This window comes from Astyanax mexicanus, chromosome 24, assembly GCF_023375975.1.
Source record: "Astyanax mexicanus isolate ESR-SI-001 chromosome 24, AstMex3_surface, whole genome shotgun sequence".
Classification (NCBI taxonomy): domain Eukaryota; kingdom Metazoa; phylum Chordata; class Actinopteri; order Characiformes; family Acestrorhamphidae; genus Astyanax; species Astyanax mexicanus.
Genome location: NC_064431.1, coordinates 1,980,452 through 2,002,546, shown reverse-complemented (window position 1 = coordinate 2,002,546; position 22,095 = coordinate 1,980,452). Strand labels below are relative to the sequence as shown.

Sequence of the window (22,095 nt, the reverse complement as noted above, 5' to 3'; positions counted from 1 at the left end):
AATATGAACTTTTATTTATATATAAAAAAAAGGCCACTAAAGAAAAGGCAAAAATGAACTAAATTCTAAAATTTAAATCTACTTTTTTGATTGAAGCAATGAAAAAAAATTAATCCAACATTTTAAAAATGGAAATAACAAAAAATATATATATTTTTTTGTTATTCGTTATATTTCGTGATTTATGACTCTGAGGCTAAAAAAAAACAATGTAAATATGCATGTAAATTATTATGTAAAAATGTATGCAATTTATTAAATTATAAAAAAGGCCACAAAATAAAAGGGAAAAAAATCGAAAATGTAAATCTATTTTTTTTAAAATAATGTAACAAATTAACATAAAACTGAAGATTTTTACGCAGCGGTTGTAATTTTACGGATTACAGATTAGCTCATGGAGGTAGAGAAAATGATGACACTGCTGTTTTTTATTTGCTGTAATTTTTTGCCCGCATTCAATCAACCATGTAAAATAAGAGAACTAAAGTGAACTAAAACAAACGTACTAAATTCTATTATATATATTTCTCTTGTTCAAAGCAAAAAGGTGCTAAATATTAGTTATTAATTAAACCCATTGCAGGAGCTCAGTAGGCCTCACTGGTAAAACCAAAAATTTACATACATAAAAAATAACACATTAACCAGCTAATGTGAATTAATTTGCCGTCAGACACTTTATTACAAACAGAAACCAGTGAATTTCAACAGATGCAATCAATATATCGGGGTAAATGGAAGCATTCTGAAAGTCGATTACAATAAAAAGCAAATCCATCAAAAGAAAAAAATAAAATAAAATAAAATTCTAGGCTACATTTATAACATGCTGCGGCTAAAGCTTCAGAAACTAAAAGAGCTCACACAAAATAATCAAACAATCATTAAAAATAATGGAGTTTATCCACATTAGTGTTGATTGGGGTTGATTTCTTTCCTAAAATAAAAGTCCCCCCATGGAAAAAGTCAGTTTTTACTTACATTTCTGATCTGAATACTAAAAACTGTGCCGCATCTTATTATTATTATTATTATTATTATTATTATTGCAAAGGGTCACTTCAAAAAGCAAAATTCAGAATCAATTCGGTGAATAAATTATAAACGTGGCGTGACGCAGTTTGTGAAATAAATTTGGGAATATTTAGTGTAAATCGCTCATTCTTTTTATATGCATTTTAGAAAACCAAAAATTCAAATTATTATAAATGAACAAAACATGATTATTTTTTCCCTGTGTATGAATCTGAGGCTTTAAAAAAAGGTTGGTTTTTAATATGTTCAAAAATAGAAAACAAAAAATGGCACAATTTTTAAGTTTGCATTAATATATACTTTTAAAATTTACCTTTAAATTTTTTTTTTTTAACTAAAAAAAGTGATAAACGCTCTTTTTCAGACTTTACTTTTGAAAAACGTACTTCATCCCACGCTCTACATCACTGGTTGCAGCAATTTAGCAACATTTTGGAAGGAAAAAAATCGGCCACTTCAGCTCTTTAGGGCTCTTTAGAATAAGTACGATTTACGCAATAAATTATTTTCAGGAACTTTTATGTCAAAGCAACTTAAAAAAAAAAATTGTTTTTTTCTTAATTTACATTATTTAATTTTAGCATAAATGTACAGGAAAATGATGACAACCAACTTATTTAAAATTTTCCGCCTCAGTTTCATACGGAAAAATAAATTTTTAAAACTTTTTTTTTTTCTGATTTAGGATTATCAATTGAGTATGAAAAAAAAATAAACGATATACTAATTTTGCATCATTTTTGTCTGTATTTCTGTATTACTTTTTTTTTAGTTTTCTTTAGCACCGCTAACGTAATCGTTTCCAGACCCTCAAAAATTAAGGTATTAAAAACTAAAAAACTAAAAAAAAAAAAAAAAAAAACTAAAAATGAGAACGAATACTGTACACTAAAAAGATGAAGAAATGCCTAAGCTAAGCTCTTACAAATCGCAATACACTATTTATTTATTTATTTATTGTTCTTCTTAATAAAACAATTTTGAGGTTGTATCAAAAACTTCATAAAAAATTAGACTGTGATTTTTAATCAACCCTTTATTTTTTTTGTTCGTTTTTTGTATTTTATTTTTTTGTTTAATGAAATCAAAAATCTTCGACCTTTTTTCTTTTTAACCGTCTGACTTTTTCCCAGCCGTCTCAGCTCCGCCCACTGTATCGTTTCTGGTTCCCGGATTGTGAATTTTAGTACAGATATTTATTTTAATAATTATAGAATCTGATATATTTTTTCCACCTCTCTCCATAAACTTGAGATCGAGAGAGTCACTACATAAAAAAATAATTATACCCCTTCTTTAAAACAAACTGTAGCCCCGCCCCCGTCCCCGCCCCCTCCCGCTCCAACCCCTATATTTGATGTACACACTTCTTGGACTATAAATACAGAATTATATCCACAGGCAGAATATTATTTACAGAAGACACTTGCTGCATTACCACCAAGGCAAAAAATGGCATTCAACTGCAAATATAGTATGACCGATACATTTAATAAATGTTTAGAGGATGGTTTAGTTATCAAAATCTTCAGTCTTTATTTTCAGTTATTTTGTGTCAATCCAAGGCATACACTCCATAATCATTATTGAAGAGTTAAAAACAAAAAAAAAATAAAAATAAAGAACAATACAAACCAAAACATTTTAAAATAAGAAAAAATAAAAGTAATCTGAAAGCCTAGCTGAGATTGGGCCTTTTGAGCCTTTTAAATCATATGAGCAAAGCTGACTGAGCAGGTTCTGATTCTGACTGGTGCCGAATGCTTGCGGTGAAATTTGTTTTATATATATATATATATATATATATATATATATATATATATATATATATATATATATATATATATATATATATATGTTATGAGTTTGCCACATTTCTGATTCGCCTGATTAGCGTTCCCTTCAAACTAAAAACCAACATGTCATCTAACTACACACACAAAGCTCAAACTCTGGTTCCAGGCCTCTCTTTTCTTTGTTTTAGTTCAATTTTTCCGAATAAATGCAAAGTCAGAATACAACAGAAGCGTTTTTCTTTACAGTAGATCATCGCTCACGTACATATCGTACGTATCTGTGATTTCCCGTTAAGATCTCCAAAAATCTCCAGCTCCAAAAACGTTACAGGACCGAAACGAACGCTCTCTAAAAACAGCCAGAATTTACCCATCGACCCAAGTGACTTATTTTGATTATTATTCATATTATTATTATTTTTTTTATTATTCTTATTTCAGGGCACAACACCAAAAAGATTTGCTTCGTAGAATCTTTCAGATTTACTTTAAAACTTATGAAGAAAAAAACAAAAGCAGAACAAACCTTTCCAATATACAAAAAGGTTCTATCTCTCTCTCTTAATCGAGCTTTTTGGCTACCTCTTGTTATGCTCATCTTTACTAGACGTGAATAAAGATAAAAACAGTATAATTAAATGTTAAAAGGCGAACTGTATTGAATCGAAACAGACAGCCTGTAATCGTCTGCACGGCTGTTCAAGTTCCTCTAGGTCATCATCAGGTTTTTCTCCTCATTCATAGAATGTCCCTACGAAACACTCTCTCTCTCTCGCACCTGCAGTCAGTTTACTTATTGTCTTTATGTATTATTCAAAAACACAAGAACGGTTCAGTTCAGAAGATAAAAAGAGGGCTGTTAGGCAAGTAGTTTTGATTCTGAAGTCAGTCGGAAAGAAATAGAAAGAAACGATAAAACAACAAAAAAGCCCATCTAGACACAAAAGCGCTAGGATTGGAGGGCACATCTCCCAACTGTTCAGCAGTAGCCAGAGTAGTCAAGAGGCTGAGGTTGCTCTTGGTGTCCTTTGCAGACTACCTAGGTACATCCCCCACCCTCACCCTCATCCTCACCCTCATCCTCACCCTTTCCCCAAAAGTCCAGTCCAATTTTTTTGTTTCATTTTTTCGATTTTTTAAAGAAATTACTCCCAACCCTCCCGTCGCATTGTCCCAAACTGTGGAGCCCCTCCAACATCCAAAAATGCAAAGAGACAACAATGGAGTTGGAACTGCACAAGTTCCTAGTCCTCCACAACCGGAGGGATCAGCAAACATTAGGGTGGCACGTAAGGGGGTGGGGATCTGTAGGGGGTCATGTTCTTGGGGCGAGACCCTTTACCCTCCATGGGAGTGGAGAAGGGTGGAGGAGGCTGGTAAGGAGGTGCATTAGGGTCCTCATCTTGTAGGCCTGTGTACTCGCCCATCAGGTCCTGGTTTAGAGGCGTTGTCTCTGGAATGGGCATGTTTGGGTACTCAGGTGGCGGAAGAGGAGGCTTCTCCTCTTGAAGGATAAGGGGCATGCTGGACGATGGAGGGGGCTTGGAATCGTCAAGTTCATCCGCGAAAATGATGGGCACCCCTTTCTTGATGAACGTCGCCTGGTCTTCAATGGTAAGCTTGCCCTTGCGCTTCTTGCGATAGCAAATCATGGCAATGATGCCAGCGATCAGCAGAATTGCCGCAACAACCACAGCTGGTATGACCGTGTGAAGGTAAACGTCGTCGGTGCTCTGTCGCCCGGCTCCCACGGCAGGAGTAACTGCTGGAGGAAACGTGTCTGGGATCTCTCCTGGGGGAACGAACATGTAGTTGAGACAACTTCCGGTTCCTTTGATGGTGATGTTGATGGGTCTGAACTCCGGCTCCATGGCATTGTTGAACGTCTGCGACGGCCTTCCGTCAGCATCGGAGATCCGTCGACTCATGGCCTGGATCTGCTCCTTCGGGCACGGGTGCTGCTGGAGGCTGTTGTTGGTCCACTCCACTACAATTGAACCCTTGGTGATATTCCTCAGAGTGATTGAACTAGAATTGCGATCGCCAAACGAATAGGCCAGCTTCTTGACGAGAAGGATCTTCTTGTGGACGTCATTAGTAACAGAATGAGGTTCCCCTTGGAATCGGGCAGCGAACAGGACTGGTGACTTGAAGTTGTTTCCAAAGCGATTCACCCGGACCTCGAAGGCATCCGTCGTGTAAAGACCACCTTTGTCAGTTGCCTGCATGAAGTACTCATGTTTGCCTACATGCTGCCAGTCAGGTAATCCATAAAGCAACTGACTTGTGCTATTGAACTGAATCCAAGAGTCTTCTCCCACGACGTCGTTGTTTCTCCTCAAGGTTAGTCTCAACTTGTCCGTTGTACCATCTTCTTTGTCGAAGAATGTGTCCGATGGAATCTTCACTTCAAAGTACGTGCCGATGAATGCCTTCACCTGATCAATTGGGTTACGCAACTCTGGTCTCACATTATCACTTGGGAGAACAACTGAGGGGGTGGTGCGTCTGGGCGGCTTGGGTGTGGTCGTCTTAGGCTCTCTTGGCACTGGAGTGGTCTTGGGTTTCCTGGGCTTCTTGGTTGGTTTCCTTGTAGTTGGTGTTGCTGGAGTTACAGAAGGACCAACAACCACTGTTCTGGTCATTGTAGGCTGAATAGCAATTGTGCTGGTGGTGTCCATAATTTTTGTTGGTTGAGGGGGCCCAATTGTGGGAGTGTGGGCAATCGATTCTCTGGCACGTTGAGTAGGTCGCACAGGCAATGGTACAGGACCTCGCATAGGAGGTGCAGAAGTGTCCGAAGCTGGTCCAAACGATGGTGACGTAGGTGTGGGCACAATGCGGGTGGCCGGCTCAGGGTACGTTGTCGGAGGAAGCAAAGAGGGCACGGGTGTAGGAGTGTTGTTAAGCTGCCGCCGGACTCTTTTCGGTACGTGAGGCTTCTTGTTAGCAATGTGCCACCCAACAACAGGGTATCCCAACTGTGCTGACATTGTCCCTTCCTTTGCAGGAACCTGAACGCTGCTGATGTTGGGAATGTTGCTTTGATCCAGGGCACAACCCAGTTTCCAGGATAAGAGAGCACCGTTCTCCACTACCTTCTTGGCATTTCCTGGTCCAGCCATAAAAGCGGACATGTCAAACAAACGGTTGTTGACAACAGGCAAGATCTTCATGTGCTGGAGCCCCACCCCTGAGAACTTTTTCATCTTGGCCAAAAGCTCCACTCTCTGCTTGGAACTCATCTTGGTAAGATCCGCATCCAGGATGACGGTGAGCACGGTGACGGGCTCTTCGTTGCCGCAGACGAAAGGTTGAGAATCGTTGATGTCGGACTGGACTGCCAACTGAATGGGATCAGTGTCAGCATGTTCCTCTGGATGAACCTCAATGGAGAATACATCTGGGCTCTGGGATACACGACTTGAATTCGTAATGGAGATGGATATGTAATGGACACCCTTGTCTACCTCCAGAGGAAGTCCTTGAAGGGTGCTGCTCATTGGTTCCCAGTGTAACCATGCTGGTAGGGTGTCTTTGCCTGCTTCCGTAACCTAGAAAGAAATGAAAAGAAAGAAAAAAAGAAATCAATTACGACAAGATAACTATAAAAATGGACAGATACCAGAACTAAAACTAATACAAAGCTATAAAAAATAAGATTTTAATGAAATGTGTAAAGTGTGTAAGTTTTGAGTCTTTTCAACATAAGATGCACTAAAGCAGCTAAAGGGCACATAGTTACGCATCTATGGAGCATAAATTCTGAAAAACACATTACTTATAATCCAACCATGTTTACAAACGCTAGGTAATTAAAAGTGTGCTACTTCTCAGTAGTTTAGCCATCGCCGGTCACACTACTGAAGAGATGATGTTCAATGAGCCCTCACAGTCAGAAAATGCGTAATAATGAATCAATGTAAAGTGATGGTACATTAAAATAAACAAACTGCACTACAAATATAAAAACGTATCTTCTGCTTCCAGTGCCTTAATCTGGTGGCTAATAAATCCTGGATGATAAATAATGTAGAGACGATGCTCCCGAGACAGATCATTAACGCTCTAACCAGTACACTGCAGTCGCTGGGGGAGCGGCGGCGGCGACGGCGAAAGCAGCTGGGCTTTTTATTTCTGCCCTTAAGCTTTCGAGCTTCGAGAAGCGAAGCATCGTCCGACACGCCTTTCGGTGCCTCGTCGTTTACGGGGACGTTTTCATCATCCGTTGTGATCCTAAATGCTGTTTTCCAATCAGTGCACACCAGCGACTACCCACCAATTTGTTCACGTAGAAAGATATTAATAATTCAGGTGGGAGTCTAATTATAGGCTGATCCATAATCCAGTTGATGAATAGTGTGCTTAAAACACCAACATCGCTGCGCTGGGAAAAAAGGTTCAAGCCCTGTGCAGGTGCCATTTCCAAGGATTAAAAATAGACCGGAGACAGAGCTATCATTTAGAGGATCGTATTAAATCCGGGAACGCTGGGAGTTATTGTTTACGCTCCATTACAAAACAAACTACAGTTGAGTGTGCTATTTATTCTGATTTTTCTATTCGCTCAGTGATCCCTAGACACATTTTGAGTCACTACAATGACAGTGTTTCCACTCCATACTATATTTTACATGCTCAAAGTGTTATTCAATGCTTTAGAATTTTATGCCGTAAAATATATTTGCAAAACTCTGCAAAAAAACAGACAGAGAAACAAATGCAATGTCCCAAAATCCAAGTTTCCTCTGCTAACGGCCCTAGCCAGGCCTGAAAACACTGTGGAAAGACATTATTCCCCATTGCTATTTGGTCTCAGGTTTAAATATGTATAGTACTAGGTTAAGTTCAGAAATCAATATTTGGTGGAATAACCCTGGTTTTTAAAATCACAGTTTTCATGCATCTTGGCATCATATTCACCTCCACCAGTCTTACACACTGCTTTTGGATAACTTTATGCTGCTTTACTCCTGGTGTAAAAATTCAAGCAGTTCAGTTTGGTGGTTTGATGGTTTTTGATCATCCATCTTCCTCTTGATTATATTCCAGAGGTTTTTAATTTGGTAAAATCAAAGAAACTCATCATTTTTAGATGGTTTCATTTTATTTTTCCTGAGCTGTATGTCCTTAGATTCAGGTTTAAATTTAGAACTGCACCCTAATACTGTATACGCTCCTGAAACCAAGAGCAAGAAATCAGCATAAAAAGCGCATTGCCAAAACCCATAAACTCACTGACATTTAAGCTACCAGAGTTTCCACACTGATGATTCATGCAACCCACTCTGAAGAAAGCGAAGCCTCTGCCAAAGGCGAGCCTTTCTTGAATTAAACGAGAAAATGTTGAAAAATGAGAGGAGGAAAAAAAAAGTGAGAGTCAGAAAAACTAACATGGCGACGAAACAAAACATCTGGGTTTTAAACTCTTACAGGCCTTGCTTTTATTTTTAGATTCCAGCGGCTGTGATGGAAAGGGTTTGAGGAATGGGGCAGGGTGGGGGTTCCCTGAATATGTCCACTCTGTGGTCCTAACCTTCACAGTTCGATCTTAAAGAACATAGAGCTATATTGGGGCTGTAAGATGAATGATTGTATAGTCATGTCATTGCTATTATTATTATTGTTGTATGATAAACACACATTACCCAATTGAGGCAGAGGGAGGCAGAGCTGGCAGAGGAAGAGCAAGGTGGAGTAAGGTTAAGCAATATATAGCAAGCCAGAGGAAGGTAAAGTGAGGTAGAGCTAAACCAGAGGGAGGTAATAAAGACTTAGAGCATGGTAGAGGAAGGTAGAGTGAGGTAGAATGAGCCAAAGTGAGGTAGAGGGAGGCATAGGGTATAGAGTGGTATAGTTAGTAAGTATAGATAGGTAAAGTTAGGCAGAGTAAGGCAGAGTGAGCCAGAGGATGGTAAAGTGAGGTAGAGTAAGTAAGGCAGAGTGAGGTAAAGTAAGTTAGAGCGAGAAAGAGTAAGATAGATCGAGGTAGACTAAGGTAGCCAGAGCAAGGTGAAGCGAGGTAGAGTAAGGTAGAGCAAGGTAAATTAAGGCAGAGTGAGGTAAAGTAAGGTAGGTAGAGTAAGTTAGCCCGAGCAAGGTAGAGTGAGCCACAGGAATATATAGTAAGTCAAAGTAACAAAGAGGAAGGCAGAGTGAGGTAAAGTCAGGTAAAATAAGGTAGTGTAGGACAGATAAAAGTAAATTGAGATAAAGCAAAACGAGGTAGAGTGAGCCATAGGGAGATAATGAGTAATAGAGAGGAAGGAAGTGCGAGGTGGAATGAGTCAGAGTAAGGTAGAGGAAGGTAAAGCGAGGTAGAGTAAAGCAGAGCGAGGTAGAGTAAAGCAGAGTGGGGTAGAGTAAGTAAGGCAGAGTGAAGTAAATTGAGATAAAGCAAAACGAGGTAGAGTGAGCCATAGGGAGATAATGAGTCAGAGTAATAGAGGAAGGTAGTGTGAGACGGAATGATCCAGTGTAAGGTAGAGGAAGGTAAAGCGAGGTAGAGTAAAGCAGAGCGAGGTAGAGTGAGCCATAGGGAGATCTAGTGAGTCAGAGTAAGGTAGAGAAAGGCAGAGTGAGGTATAGTGAGCCAGAGCGAGGTAGAGTGAGCCATAGGGAGATCTAGTGAGTCAGAGTAAGGTAGAGTAAGGCAGAGTGAGGTATAGTGAGCCAGAGCAAGGTAGAGTGAGCTATAGGGTGATCTACTGAGCCAGGGCAAAGTAGAGGAAGGTAGAGCGAGGTAGAGTAAGTAAGGCAGAGTGAGGTACAGCGAGGTAGAGTGACTACTTCTCATCCTCACCAAATGACGAAAAAACCTTCTAAAATCTTAACCTGATTTACAGTCTTTATTTATCAATATCAGAATACATCCAACAGCATTCCTGCTCCAGCTGAACTACAGGACCGTCCTGTGATCTCCTGAGAGAACCTCCGTATCGCCGCCCAGCGAAGAGCGAGGAGAAGAACAGAACGTTCCCCCGACATGAAGGAATTAAATGGCAAGAAATGAAAACTCCTTCGTGAAAGATGAAGAAAGGACTCCATTGTTAGCATGTTCTTGTGAAGGAGCCCAGCAGAAAAAAGGCCCCATTGTTGTGGTGTGAAGACAGCTGAGGAGATAAGATTGAGAGTTTTGAAGGAGTGGGCTCAGGCATGTCGTGGAGATATGAGAGTGAAATGGAGACTGAGGAGACTCGGGGGGGGGGAATTGGCAGAGCAAAGTCTTTCCAGTGGAAAATTTCAGGAGGCCTGACGTTTTTGCCTGAAGCTGCTGTTTACTTGCAGTCTACTTTTTACTGTTGAATAAATTACATTTAATTACAGTTCGGGTTTTTTAAATTTTCTACATATAGATTAAAGAAGCTAGCACTGATTTAAATTTTTCTTTTAAACTGAAATTAGTAGAATTGCTGAGATGGAAATGACAAAATACAGTAATTAATGCCATTAAAGTTCTGTAAAGCTGCAACGATTAGTCGATATAATCGATAACGATGCTGATTATTTAAATTAGTTGACTACAAATTAAATCATTTTCGATTAATTGTTAATTTGTGACAGTACCGCATTACACAAAGAGCTGGAGACAGAAACACAATGGGAGAGAAATGGGGTAAATGGCTCAATCACACAGTTTACACTCAGTTTACACTTAGTCTACAACAGATGACATATTTAATCACTAAATAAACAAAATTCAGACATTTAAAAGCCCTTTAAATCTCACGCTCATCTGTTTCTGTCATCATTAGAAGTGGAGGACATGGTAGAAATAATCGTCGACTAATCGACTAATCGAAAAAATAATCATCAGATTAGTCGACTACAAAAAAAAAAAAAAAAATCATGACCTAAATTATGATTAATCACAGAATTGTTGTGCGACTTTTTTTTTTTTGTATTTTCACTTGTATTTAAATTGAACTCATTTATGTCCATTTAGTACTTGTTTATTTTGCGATTAAAAATCGGTTGTTATACAGGTGTTTCAATAATAATAAAAAATTAAGGCTCTCGAGCACCTTAATGTAATATCTCGAGATATTCTAATACAGTAAAACTACCATGAGATACTATTAAGTAAAAAAAAAAAATGTAGTCTAAATCTAGTCTGTCAGCCTTCATAAACTACAATACACTGTTATTATTATTATTATTATTTTTATCCCCCTCCAAAAAAACCCCACAACTATTAGCATTTTAACAAATTTATCATGATCTTAATTATGATTAATCACATAACTGTTGTTGTGTGACATGTTTTAGTTTGTTTATTTAAGGAAAGATTTATATTTAAATGAAAATTATTTGACAATTTAGTACTTGTTTATTTTGTGATTAAAAGTGGCTGTTTTGATACTGTTGTTTCAATAATAATAATAATAATAATAATAATAATAATAATAATAATAATAATAATAATAATAATAATTAACCTTAATGGACAACTTGCATGTGTTCTTTCTTTTTCTTTTTTTTTTTTTTTTTTTACTATTGAGACTTTCCAGTAGGCCTGCATCTCTAAATAGACAGAAAAATAAATTCATGATTAAAATGGCACTGCTCAGGGAATTTTATAACGAAAACATCTCCACTGAGAAAAAAAATGTATGATAAAATAGCATTTTTGAGGTAAAATCGAGATTAAAATTGCACAGCAGAGGTAAATTTATAATTAAAGTATAATTTCTTAAATATAAAAAAATAAATAAAAATCCAAACAGGCATTAAATGGCTTCCACCCACATATTTCTATTCGCTTTATAAAAGTAAACCCTGGCTGTCGAATGACTGTTGCTTGTGTCCCGGTATTTCTCCTCCACAAAGGTAAAGTAATAAAGCGTCTCTGGGAGAAAAAATAGCAGCAGTTAAAGCAGTTTAAACTGTATTTAACAGAAGGGGGGGGAAATGGATGGTGCTGTTTTTTTGTTTTTTTTTTCTTGCCGGATATGAGAAAGTCATGTATTAGCAGGAGAAATCGTTCAGAGGTAAGAAGAAAAACACAAACATGTATCTGCAGGCGCTGGACTTTGGACAGACCGGATGAATTTAAAGCTCTTTTAATACCTAAACTAACAAACATCAGCAAATCTGCTCGTCCAAACGTCCACTGAGGAATCGGTCAACCGATAAGTGTTCAGCAGCGTCCAAGGGGTCACGTCTTTGTACACAAACATGACTACAAACAGGACGCACTGAATATTTGGCAACCAAAATGATCTAGCTAAGAACGGCACAACAAATAAATAAATAAATAAATAAATAAAAATATATGTATACTGAACGATTACTCATTTATCATTTATCTTACTGCAGTGTTTCCTCTAAAGTTAGGATTTTTTTTTTTTTTTTTTTAAAGCAGCAGCAGGTCTCCCACCCGAGCCAAAAACAGTTTAAGTTTAATCATTTTTATGCTCTACTCTCATAAATAAAGCAAATTAAACAGTTCATCACCATTTCACTATTTGTTTGTTTTTTTTTATTATCAAAAGAGTGGCTGCCTTTTTCTGTAATTGTACATTTCACTGAAATGCAACTTGAATACCACTGCTGATGTAAATACACAAACTAAAATAAGCACAGCAGAGGTACAGTCGTGATTAGACTAGCATTGCTGAGGTAAGTTCATAGATAAAACTGCTCTACTGAGAAAAAAAAAACATGATTAAACTAGCATTGCTGAGGTAAATGCACAACTAAAACTGCTTCACTGAGGTAAATTCATAATTGAAATAGAATTGCTGAGGTAAATTCACGATAGAACTAGCATTGCTGAGGTAAAACCATCACTAAAACTGTTCCACTGAGGTAAATGTATGATTAAAATAGCATTTCTGAGGTAAAATCATGATTAAAATTGCACTGCCTGAGACAAATTTATAATTAAAATAGCACAGCAGAGGTAAATGTATAATTAAAGTATAATTTCTGAGGTAAATTCATTACTGAAATGTCTCCATTGACATAAATTTATGATTAAACTAACATTTATGAGGTAAATTCACTGCAGGGACAAATTTATAATTAAAACATTTCTTCTAAAGTACAAGTATTTTATGCATTGTTGGTTTGCCTACTGGGATAATAAAAGGTTTCAGTGTTTAATAGGGGTTTTTAAATTGTACTTTTGTCATTGCTTTTTTTCTGAGGACAACTCAATTACATGCAACCTATTTCCCTTATTAAACAGTGAATAACTTGAATTACACATGAAGGAAAAAAAAACTGTTTAATATTCAGTACACAGTATTTGGCTTTCAGTTTGGCCAAAATAAAAATGCTGATTATGGTGCATCTCTAATCTCTAAAGGGGTTGAGGGCTATAGGTAATTTATAGATTATTTATTTATTTTTTATTTTTTTTGTTTGTTTTCTACTGATGAGCCATCTGTGAGCTACAGTATATGGGCGTGCTGCAAACTAGGGACACTGAAAGAGACGAGGTAAATACAAAAAACGAGGTAAATAAATATCTTTATCTGTAGCCACTAAAAATAAATAAATGAACAAACAAAATACAAAAAAAAAATATATATATATATATATATATATATATATATATGAAGGACAGAAGAGACACTCCTTAACCAGCTTATTCAGCTCTCGGCACTGCCCTCTTGTGGACACGGAGGGAATAATAAGTGAATACATGAGCAGAAGGGTAAATCTGGGTTGTTCTCTTTTCCTGCCTCGTTTCTCGTTTCCACAGCTCGCCGTTTGTGTGTCGAGCTAAAAAGCTAAAAAGCTAAAAAGCTAAAAAGCTGTACACGAATGAAACCAGCTTCCAAAAATGACAGGCCAGTCAGAGCTCCAGAAATGTTCCTCAAAAGGGCACTGAAGCATGAGGGTAATGCTAGCCTGCCACTCGACACCGGCACCACAGAGCTGGTTGCTATGCACAGGGTATATCACAACACAAACACGGGGAAGAACCCCGTAACTCCACTGCTCGAACCCGCCGTGATTTATTTTAGGCCGTAAACGCAGGATGACTCAGATTTCCAAGTCGTTTCTTCTCCTCCTTTCCTTTTCTCCTCCAGGCTGCTGGAGTACGGAGCTATCTGCTACCCGCCGCTGCTGCTGCTGCACGGCCGCCGAGGCTAATTAGATTTCAGCCCCAGTCTTTGTGTTGAAAAAGGGAGGGGCTGGGGAATGAAGAAGGATCCTGCCGTCACGGGCGAATGTGAAGGCATGGGAGGAGTGGAATACAGACGCAGGGAAAGTGGGGATTGGACGGTGGGTGATGGTGGTGGTGGTGGAGGATGAGATTCATGAGAATTTACATTTCCAGTAAAGCAAACAAACAGACAATGGCAAAATATAATAAACTAAATTAAATAATCTGTCGCTACTCCATGAAGAATTCGACACTAGCCTACTGATAGATAGACTAGTCAACTAGTCAACGCATAGCTAAAACTGCTCCACTGAGGTAAATATATGATTAAAACTAGCACTGCAGAGGTAAATTCATGCTCGAACTAGCATTGCTGAGGTAAACCCAATACTAAAAAACTGCTCCACTGAGGTAAATTCATGATCAAACTAGAACTGCTAAAAGAAATGCATAGCTAAAACTGCTCCACTGAGGTAAATGTATGATCAAAATAGCACTGCTGAGGTAAATTCATGATCGAACTAGCATTGCTGAGGTAAACCCAATACTAAAAAACTGCTCCACTGAGGTAAATGTATGATTAAACTAGCATTGCTGAAGTCAATTCATGATCAAACTAGCATTACTGAGGTAAACCAATCACTGAAAAACTGCTCCACTGAGGTAAATGTATGATAAAAATAGCACTGCAGAGGTAAATTCATAATCGAAATAGCTTTGCTGAGGGAAACACATAGCTAAAACTGCTCCACTGTGGTAAATTTATGAGTAAAATAGCATTTCTGAGATTAAATCATGTACACTTCTACACTATTCACTACTACAAAGAGTTAATAAAAACTACATTATTTAGACTTCTACATCTCGCAGACTACAACTTTTGGTATAAAGTTTGGTATAAATGAAGCAGATCACTTCCAAATCAAAAACTCAATTCAAACTCAATTCTAAAATCAGAGCATTTCCCCACGTTGGAGCACAGTCTATCCGAGAGGACACACCTGAAGGACAGGAAACCAGACACCTGCCTTATTAAATCATATCATATTATTAGCCTACACGACTAAAGGGTCGACTCGAACAGCTCCTCGTCTCAGTAGAAGAGAGGAAAATGGGAAAGAAAGTAAAGCTTCAGCTTGACGTGACTAAATTAATACTGTCGATCAAACCTAGCAGCTTTCATTAAGCTGGCCTTCGTTTAGCCCGTTCTGATGCTTCGAAATGAAAAGAAGAATTCCTTTATGTTTGGCGTAAAAAACTGCCAGCAGACGGCCGATTCGTCTCGTCGGAGGTGAGAATGGCAGTGCAGAATCGGTTCAGGGTGGAGCACCAGAGACAACAGCTGTACCCTGTTGGGTCTTAGCGTTCTTTGGCACAGCTGTCAAGGGGAGATTTTCCAAATATGCACAAAGGGGCTCGGGGTTCCAACTTAAAAATGCGCTTGACAGGGCAGAAACGATCCTGTGAATGTGGGATTACACGGCAGGCTTGGGAAAGGCTCCTAACGTTGACATGGGACGGAGGAACACAATGACGAGATATGCGCCAGGGTCATGCTTTTACAACAGTTGACATGGGCTGGTTGAACGGGAAGAGTGGAGAAAAAAAACGAGAAAATGAGAAAACAACCAACAACTGTTGGGTAGTTGCTTGGAAAATTTGTCGAAAAACATCTGGCTAAGGATTCCACTGCATAGGTAAACAACTAGGCCCGTCACTGTAAAAGATTTTTTGCGAACTGTATTTTGTCCCAAGAAAATTATTGCGATAAACGCTATTGTTGGCATTTTTAGACCACGAATTTGGCAGTAATAAATAATAACATAATAATACTGTAACAAATGAATTAACCCTTTTAAAGACAATACAATTTGGATAAATTTGGAACCTAAAAACACGCAGCCCCGGTCTGTCCCAGCTAGCCCGCGTTGAACCATTGTAAAAACCCTGCCTCAGCCTTCACGACTCGAGATACGCTTATTTGAGTTAAGCTTTAAAACGATTGGTCATTTATTGAACGATAAATCGATAATGAAGCTATTGTAACCGGCCTATATACAACAAGTCAAGCGTTACATTATGACCATCTCTTAGTTTGGAGTCTATAGAGACTAGAATGTGTCCACTTCTCACTATCGACATCAAGTATCGGACACTCCTACCTAGCTGGTTCAACTTGTAGATAGTTGTTGAAGTCAGAAACAGACTAAAGTTACTGACAGTTTGTTTTTGATGGTCATCCTTTAGTCAAACAGTGACAATAAACCAAATCAAATTTGGACGGGATTAGTTTCTCAGGGGGTCCTGGGGTAATTTTGTCTTTCATGGAAGGTCCTCTTAGATTTTATTCCCATTCAGAACAACCATATGTGTGTTGTTCTTAGATGTCCTCTGAGAAAACAACTACCATTACTTCTATGTGATCATAGAAGTAGCTGATAGAAAAAATCTATACAAAATATAATGGAATAAGAAGCAAGAAGGTGGTCATAATGTTACGCTTCAAATATGTATTTCACAAAATCTGAAAATCTGCAAAATATGGACGCAATCGAGCCTCAGTACACTGACTGAACAAGTTGAGCTGTCTGCTGTACGGAGTGGATAAAGGGGAAGAGCAGACAGTTCTATACATAGACTCATCCACCAAGGCTGCAGACAGACAGTCGCCTCTGGTGCTGATAATGTATTAAAAAGCACCATCACCAAGTGCCATCAGCAACCAAGAGTGTACTTTAAACAACAGCTGTCTGCACACTGCAACACAGAAAAACAGATCGTGCGAGACGGATCCAGTAGTTGGAGGGCAGTTTACAAAAGCAGGATTCCCCTTTCGCAAGATAACCCACGGCAAACGCCTTGTTAAATCGTCATACTTCACATTCAAGTTTCAATGAACCAGAAGGTTTTTGAACATTACCAGTTGTAGTGAACATTAGCTGGACTTATAATGGGTAATGTCCAAGCAAGGCCATGTTTGAATAGAGTAGGTGGTTTCGGGAGAAATTACATTGGGTAATGTCAAGGGTAATGTTGTGTCTCCTGCATGCACAAAACAGGCACCACCCCTTGTCTAAACCACATGGAACATGGAACAATCTCTGGCTGTACCCTACATCTGCGATAAAGAAGCTTAGGGTAAAGTCTACAAACATTTGTTTTGTAGATTTCGAATGCAAACATGGCTACAGATAAAGTCCCAGACAGACATCCTTTACTTTGGGCTCAACTCAAAAGAAAAAACCTTGCCTGTTTTAATAACCAACCAACCCTCCCTCCCTTCCCCTCACTCTTCTTGATCTGCATGCAGGGTGGCTTTACACCCAGCGAATTCTTTAAGAGCCTTGGCCCTTGGTGTGCACGAGTCTCGTGGTAAGGCTTATAAGTGGTGTTCTGTTATTACAGGGACTGCTGTCTTTTATGGGCCATCACTCAGAAAGGGAAGCGTGGAGTAAGTTTCGCTGAGAAGCAGCGCTAGAGGCAATGTCACTTCTCGAGCTAAGTACACTGGCTGGGGGAACGTAGCCTAATGCAGAAGCGTCTGATATGCAAAGCGGGGAACGAGGGAGGGGGGATGAATAAAAGTGGGTAAATTCCACTTAAATGCTTTTGCATACATTTGCAACTTCATTTTTTTTTTTAAATTGGGGGTATGGAGGATATATGGTACTGCATGAACGAAGGAAATGGAAACAGAAGGACTCACCTTGACTATGCTACTCGAGTCCTTGGCTTTGGTGGGGATTCGCATCTGGAACACCCGTCCCACCACGGCGGAGGAGTCCGGGAACCCGCTTGGTTGCGATGCTTCGGTTGCCGTCGCTACAGCCGCTTCTGCTTCCTTGAGGTCGGAGAGTACCGCTGAGTGCATGGAAGCCTCCAACTGCCCGATGTCCCCCAGTACTTCCACAGGCCCTTGCGGCCATGACGCTTGGGCCCCTGCTAGCATTACCGTCAGCAGGAGCAAAGCTGGCGTAGTCCTGCCCCCAAAACTCAGCGTGGGGTGGCAGCAGCAGGATCCCGCATCCCGGAACTCTCTTAGTTTATTGAGCATACTTGCTTTTGTTTTCTTGCGCTGGCACAAAAGAGGATGTCCAGTTGAGGGGGCAGCATGCACACCCCCTGCCGGGCCCGAAAGGACTGATCCCCTTTTGAAAAGTGCCTCCAGCTTCCCTGCAACCCTTTCCTTTTGTTCTCCTGACTTGCTCTCTTCCCTCGTCTTTTGTCGCAGACTCTTCAGTACTTCTGAAATCCCATTGTTAGAGGTTGCCTCCGAGACCTGTTGAAAGAGACGGGAATTCATTAGTGTGCATTTCAATACCAAAGGAGACACTGCAAATGTCTAGTTGAGGGACCTAAACAGCACGCACAATAATGGCGCTGCGACTTGCATTCGGGTAACGGTCCGGGCGATTCCCCTCACTGCTTATTCCTTATTGCTTATTGCCTATTCCTTATTCCACCCCCTCCTACAGGCCGAGCGACGGGCGCTCACTCTCAAACACTTACTCTTGGCTCCACACACACTGTTCACACAGGTGGATAAGCCTAATCTGATTAACATTCACAGCTTTCTCTCTCTCTGGCCCGGCAAACTCGCTCAGCCATTACCAAACATGTCCCCTGAAAAAGCAAAAGCACCCTTTCGCAGAGTCGAGCAGCAGGCCTTCTACGTGCCGACAGAAATGTGTTGAGACAGAGGGGTCAGTCCGCAGTGACCAAACGAATACTGAATCACTTCTGAGGGGGTGGCCAGAATGAATGCACGCTTTCTCCCCCACTATTGTCCCTCGACTATCCCTCTCGTGGGGGAGGCAGAGAGAGAGAGACAGAGAGAGACCACTGAACTCTGGGAGCTGGGAGTTTGTTATTCATACAGGTCCTTTCATGAGAGTAGAGGGTGGAGAAAGAAAAAAAAAGGAAAAGCTCCGACCAAGAGAGAGAACGGGTGGTATAAAAGAAGGGGAGTGGCCAGCAGCAAGGCTTATGCGTTGGAAGGGGAGTTGGAGAGGGGGGGGTTGCTGTTACAGCTTCAAACAATACAGCTGATTTCCCAAGAGGCCGTCCCCTCAGTGCCACTCTGGCCGGGGTTCAGCCTATGAACGGGTGAGGCGAAGAGACCGAGGCAAGAGAGGAGTTGGCTCTCACGCTCCTGTCGGAGATGTTCATCCCCAGCGAGAACAGAGGACAGCTTCTTTAGCGCTTAAAAAAAAAAAGAGAAAAGAAAAAGAAAAACACTCCTGTACGTCAAGCATCAAGCTCCCCCCACTGATACCTTGTTGTGTTTCATTCTAGATGCCAAAAAGCCTGTTAGTTCTAAGCAAGATAAAATAATCATAAATCTTTATATAAAATTTTATATAAAATAAAATAATCTTTGAAGTCTGCTTCTTGTTAGCCTGCAACCAGACACCTGCACAAGGCAGGTCTGGAGTGTTGTTGAATCAAAGCGATATGAGCGGAAGAAAAACAGGATTACTACTGGGATGCTGCGTGGAATAACAACAGTGTTCTTCATGTTTCGGAACCCTGCGGAGGTTCCAGATTAGGAGCTGATGGAACATGATTGTCATATTGTTGCTCATGCAGGGTTACGTAACAGCTCACGGAGCCAAAGGGCCGCCAATGGCCAATGGCCAATGGCCAGGCATTATCCTACTATTATGCTGCTGCTGCTGGTACTGCTACTGCCGCCGTCGCCACTGCTATCTCTGCAGTGGGTTCCTGTTCAGATTTGAACCCGTTTTAACCCCAATGTCAACCTGCCTGCCAAAGCCTTTCTACTCCTTCCAGGACAGTGAACATATCGGTCACTGAAGAGCCACAACAAATACAAAGACTTTTTTTTTTTTTTTAAAGTAAAAAAAGTTCTGGACTTGTTCTCTTCTTGACTTCTCTGAAATCAGGAAAACACAAGTATAACAAGTATGTCAGCATTTACCAATGTCTCGCCAGCAGCTCAGCAAACTTCTTGTTTTTACCACAAATAAAAAGAAAAGCTTGTGGTGTAGAGAGTAAAGAGTAAAGAGGAACTGAAACATATAGTGCTGGAGTTGCATGCAAAAAATAAACAAACAAAAATAACGAGTACAAATTAAGACTATTAGTTCCTCTTTTCAGCTTCATTTTATACATGATGTTTTCAAACGGAACAAAAAGCTATTTTTTATTAACTCCTAGTCCTAAAATGTGCAAGTCACTATGCCTCTAAAGCAGCAGTGACTAACTGTGGTCCTGGAGGGCCAGAATCAAACAGTTCGGCTGAAAAAAAGAGGTTGAATTTCTCGTAACACAAAATAAAATATCGTGAAAACACCAAACTGTGCATGAGTCAAGCCCTCTAGAACTAGAGTTTACAACCATGGAGCTGCTGTATTCATCCTTGTTCTGTTTCTCGATGGCCTTGCAGTAGATGAAGGTAGATGTTCCTTCTTTCCCAGTTTCCCAGACAGGGATTAAGTCTAGTGTTGGACTAGTAAATAGCCTTTCAAATTGAGATTTTCCACTATGAGGAAAATAGTCTAAATAGTCTATAACTGAATCAGCTTGTTAGATTTTGCTATGTATACGTAGATGCTTGAGTAAACTGAACATGAAAAAAATTGAGAAATGACTGAAATAACAAAAAAGATGCAGAGCTTTCAAACCTCAAATAATGCAAACAAAACAAGTTCATATTCATTAAGTTTTAGAAAAAAGTTCAGAAATCATCGAAAGTTCAATATTTGGTGGAATAACCCTGTTTTTTTAAATCACAGTTTTTAATCATGCATCTTGGCATCATGTTCTCCTCCACCAGTCTTACACACTGCTTTTGGATAACTTTATGCTGTTTCACTCCTGGTGCAAAAATTCAAGCAGTTCAGCTTTGAGGTTTGATGGCTTGTGGTCATCCATCTTCCTCTTGATTATATTTTTTATCACTTGGTTTTCATCATCATTTTTAAGTTTCTACCTTAATAAAACAGCTTTTAATGATCAAAATGATCCAATTCCCACTAGAACTCAAAGAAGCTTATGGACCAAAGCCTGACCAAGCCAATTCATGGTCAACTGCCCTAAAAAAAAGGCTTTGCAATGAAAAGTCAGAATGGAAAGTTAGAGTAGAATGGAAAAGCTGAATGATGGCAGTCCAGTCAAAACCACTCCACCCCACAGCAAAGAAAACAAGACCGCCCTGTCGATTTAAAGACACGGACAGGTTTTAAGTGGACAGCGCTAGGAGAACATTCGCAGTCACGCCGTTTCAGCAAGAGTGTCCGATTGAAAAACTGGCTGGCGAATCTATTGATTAACAAATAGCAGTGATTCCAGGGGAAGGGATGGTAAAAGGAAGGGAGGTAGGGATAACCTGGGACCAATCTTTGCAGAAAACTGCCATCATTTTGTTCTGCCATCGTTCATTCTTTCCCTTCCATCCGGAAACTCGAGTCTTATCAGACATCATCGAGATTGACAGGGTTGGGCAGCGGTACAGTAACTGCCATGGCCCTTTTTCACCCCGTCCCCTCCGCACCCTGGAGAGCCCCAGTTTCCAGCATTAACAATAAGCCTGATGGAATTGGAAGTACATGAAAGGAGTTTAAAGCCATCTCCGGTTGCAGATAAAGACATCCTTTCAGCACTCCACTCAAGAATTGAGGGCTACTCACAAAAGGCAAAAAAGGCACAAAAAGAGGAGAAAAAAAAAATGCACCCATAACTGCATTCCTCTCCTGATCGGCCTGGCTCAAGAGGCTGCGGCTGTTCAGAAGAGTCCGAAATTTGTGTTTTTCTATGTAGTCAAACACAACTGTGCAAACATATTGCAATTGTACAATTGTACAACCGTATCTGATCTGCTGTCTGATTTTGAAGAGGAAGACACTTAAAACGTTTCTAAACCCCCTGATTTTTGCTGACTTCACCCTCTGCTCAAATAATGGGAGGGGCACTGGGTTATGTATGGGTTTAGGGGTGGGGCAGCAGGGACAGCTGATTAATCTTACAACACAAAACAACAATTCATGCTTCCCTCTGCTGACAACAACCTTCATGAAGATGCAGATTTCATTTTCCAGCAGGACTTTTTAAGGCTGCCCAAATATTTAAACTTTGAGACACTGACTTTTGAGTTTTCATTGGCTGTAAGCCATAATCATC

At 39.8% G+C, this 22,095-nt stretch overlaps 1 protein-coding gene across 3 annotated transcripts in view; it reads right to left on the bottom strand.

Annotated features, from left to right (window-relative positions):
• Positions 1-2,549: 2,549 nt before the first annotated feature.
• dag1 (dystroglycan 1) overlaps positions 2,550-22,095 on the bottom strand; it is a 54,515-nt gene continuing 34,969 nt past the window's right edge. For all 3 annotated transcript variants that reach the window (XM_049471881.1, XM_022682216.2, XM_049471880.1), the window contains 2 exons: positions 17,660-18,232; positions 2,550-6,388 (listed from right to left, as the gene is read on the bottom strand). In XM_049471881.1, coding sequence (XP_049327838.1) covers positions 4,112-6,388; positions 17,660-18,007 — 2,625 coding nt within the window. In that variant the 5' untranslated portion in view covers positions 18,008-18,232 and the 3' untranslated portion in view covers positions 2,550-4,111. The remainder of the gene's footprint in view (positions 6,389-17,659; positions 18,233-22,095) is intronic.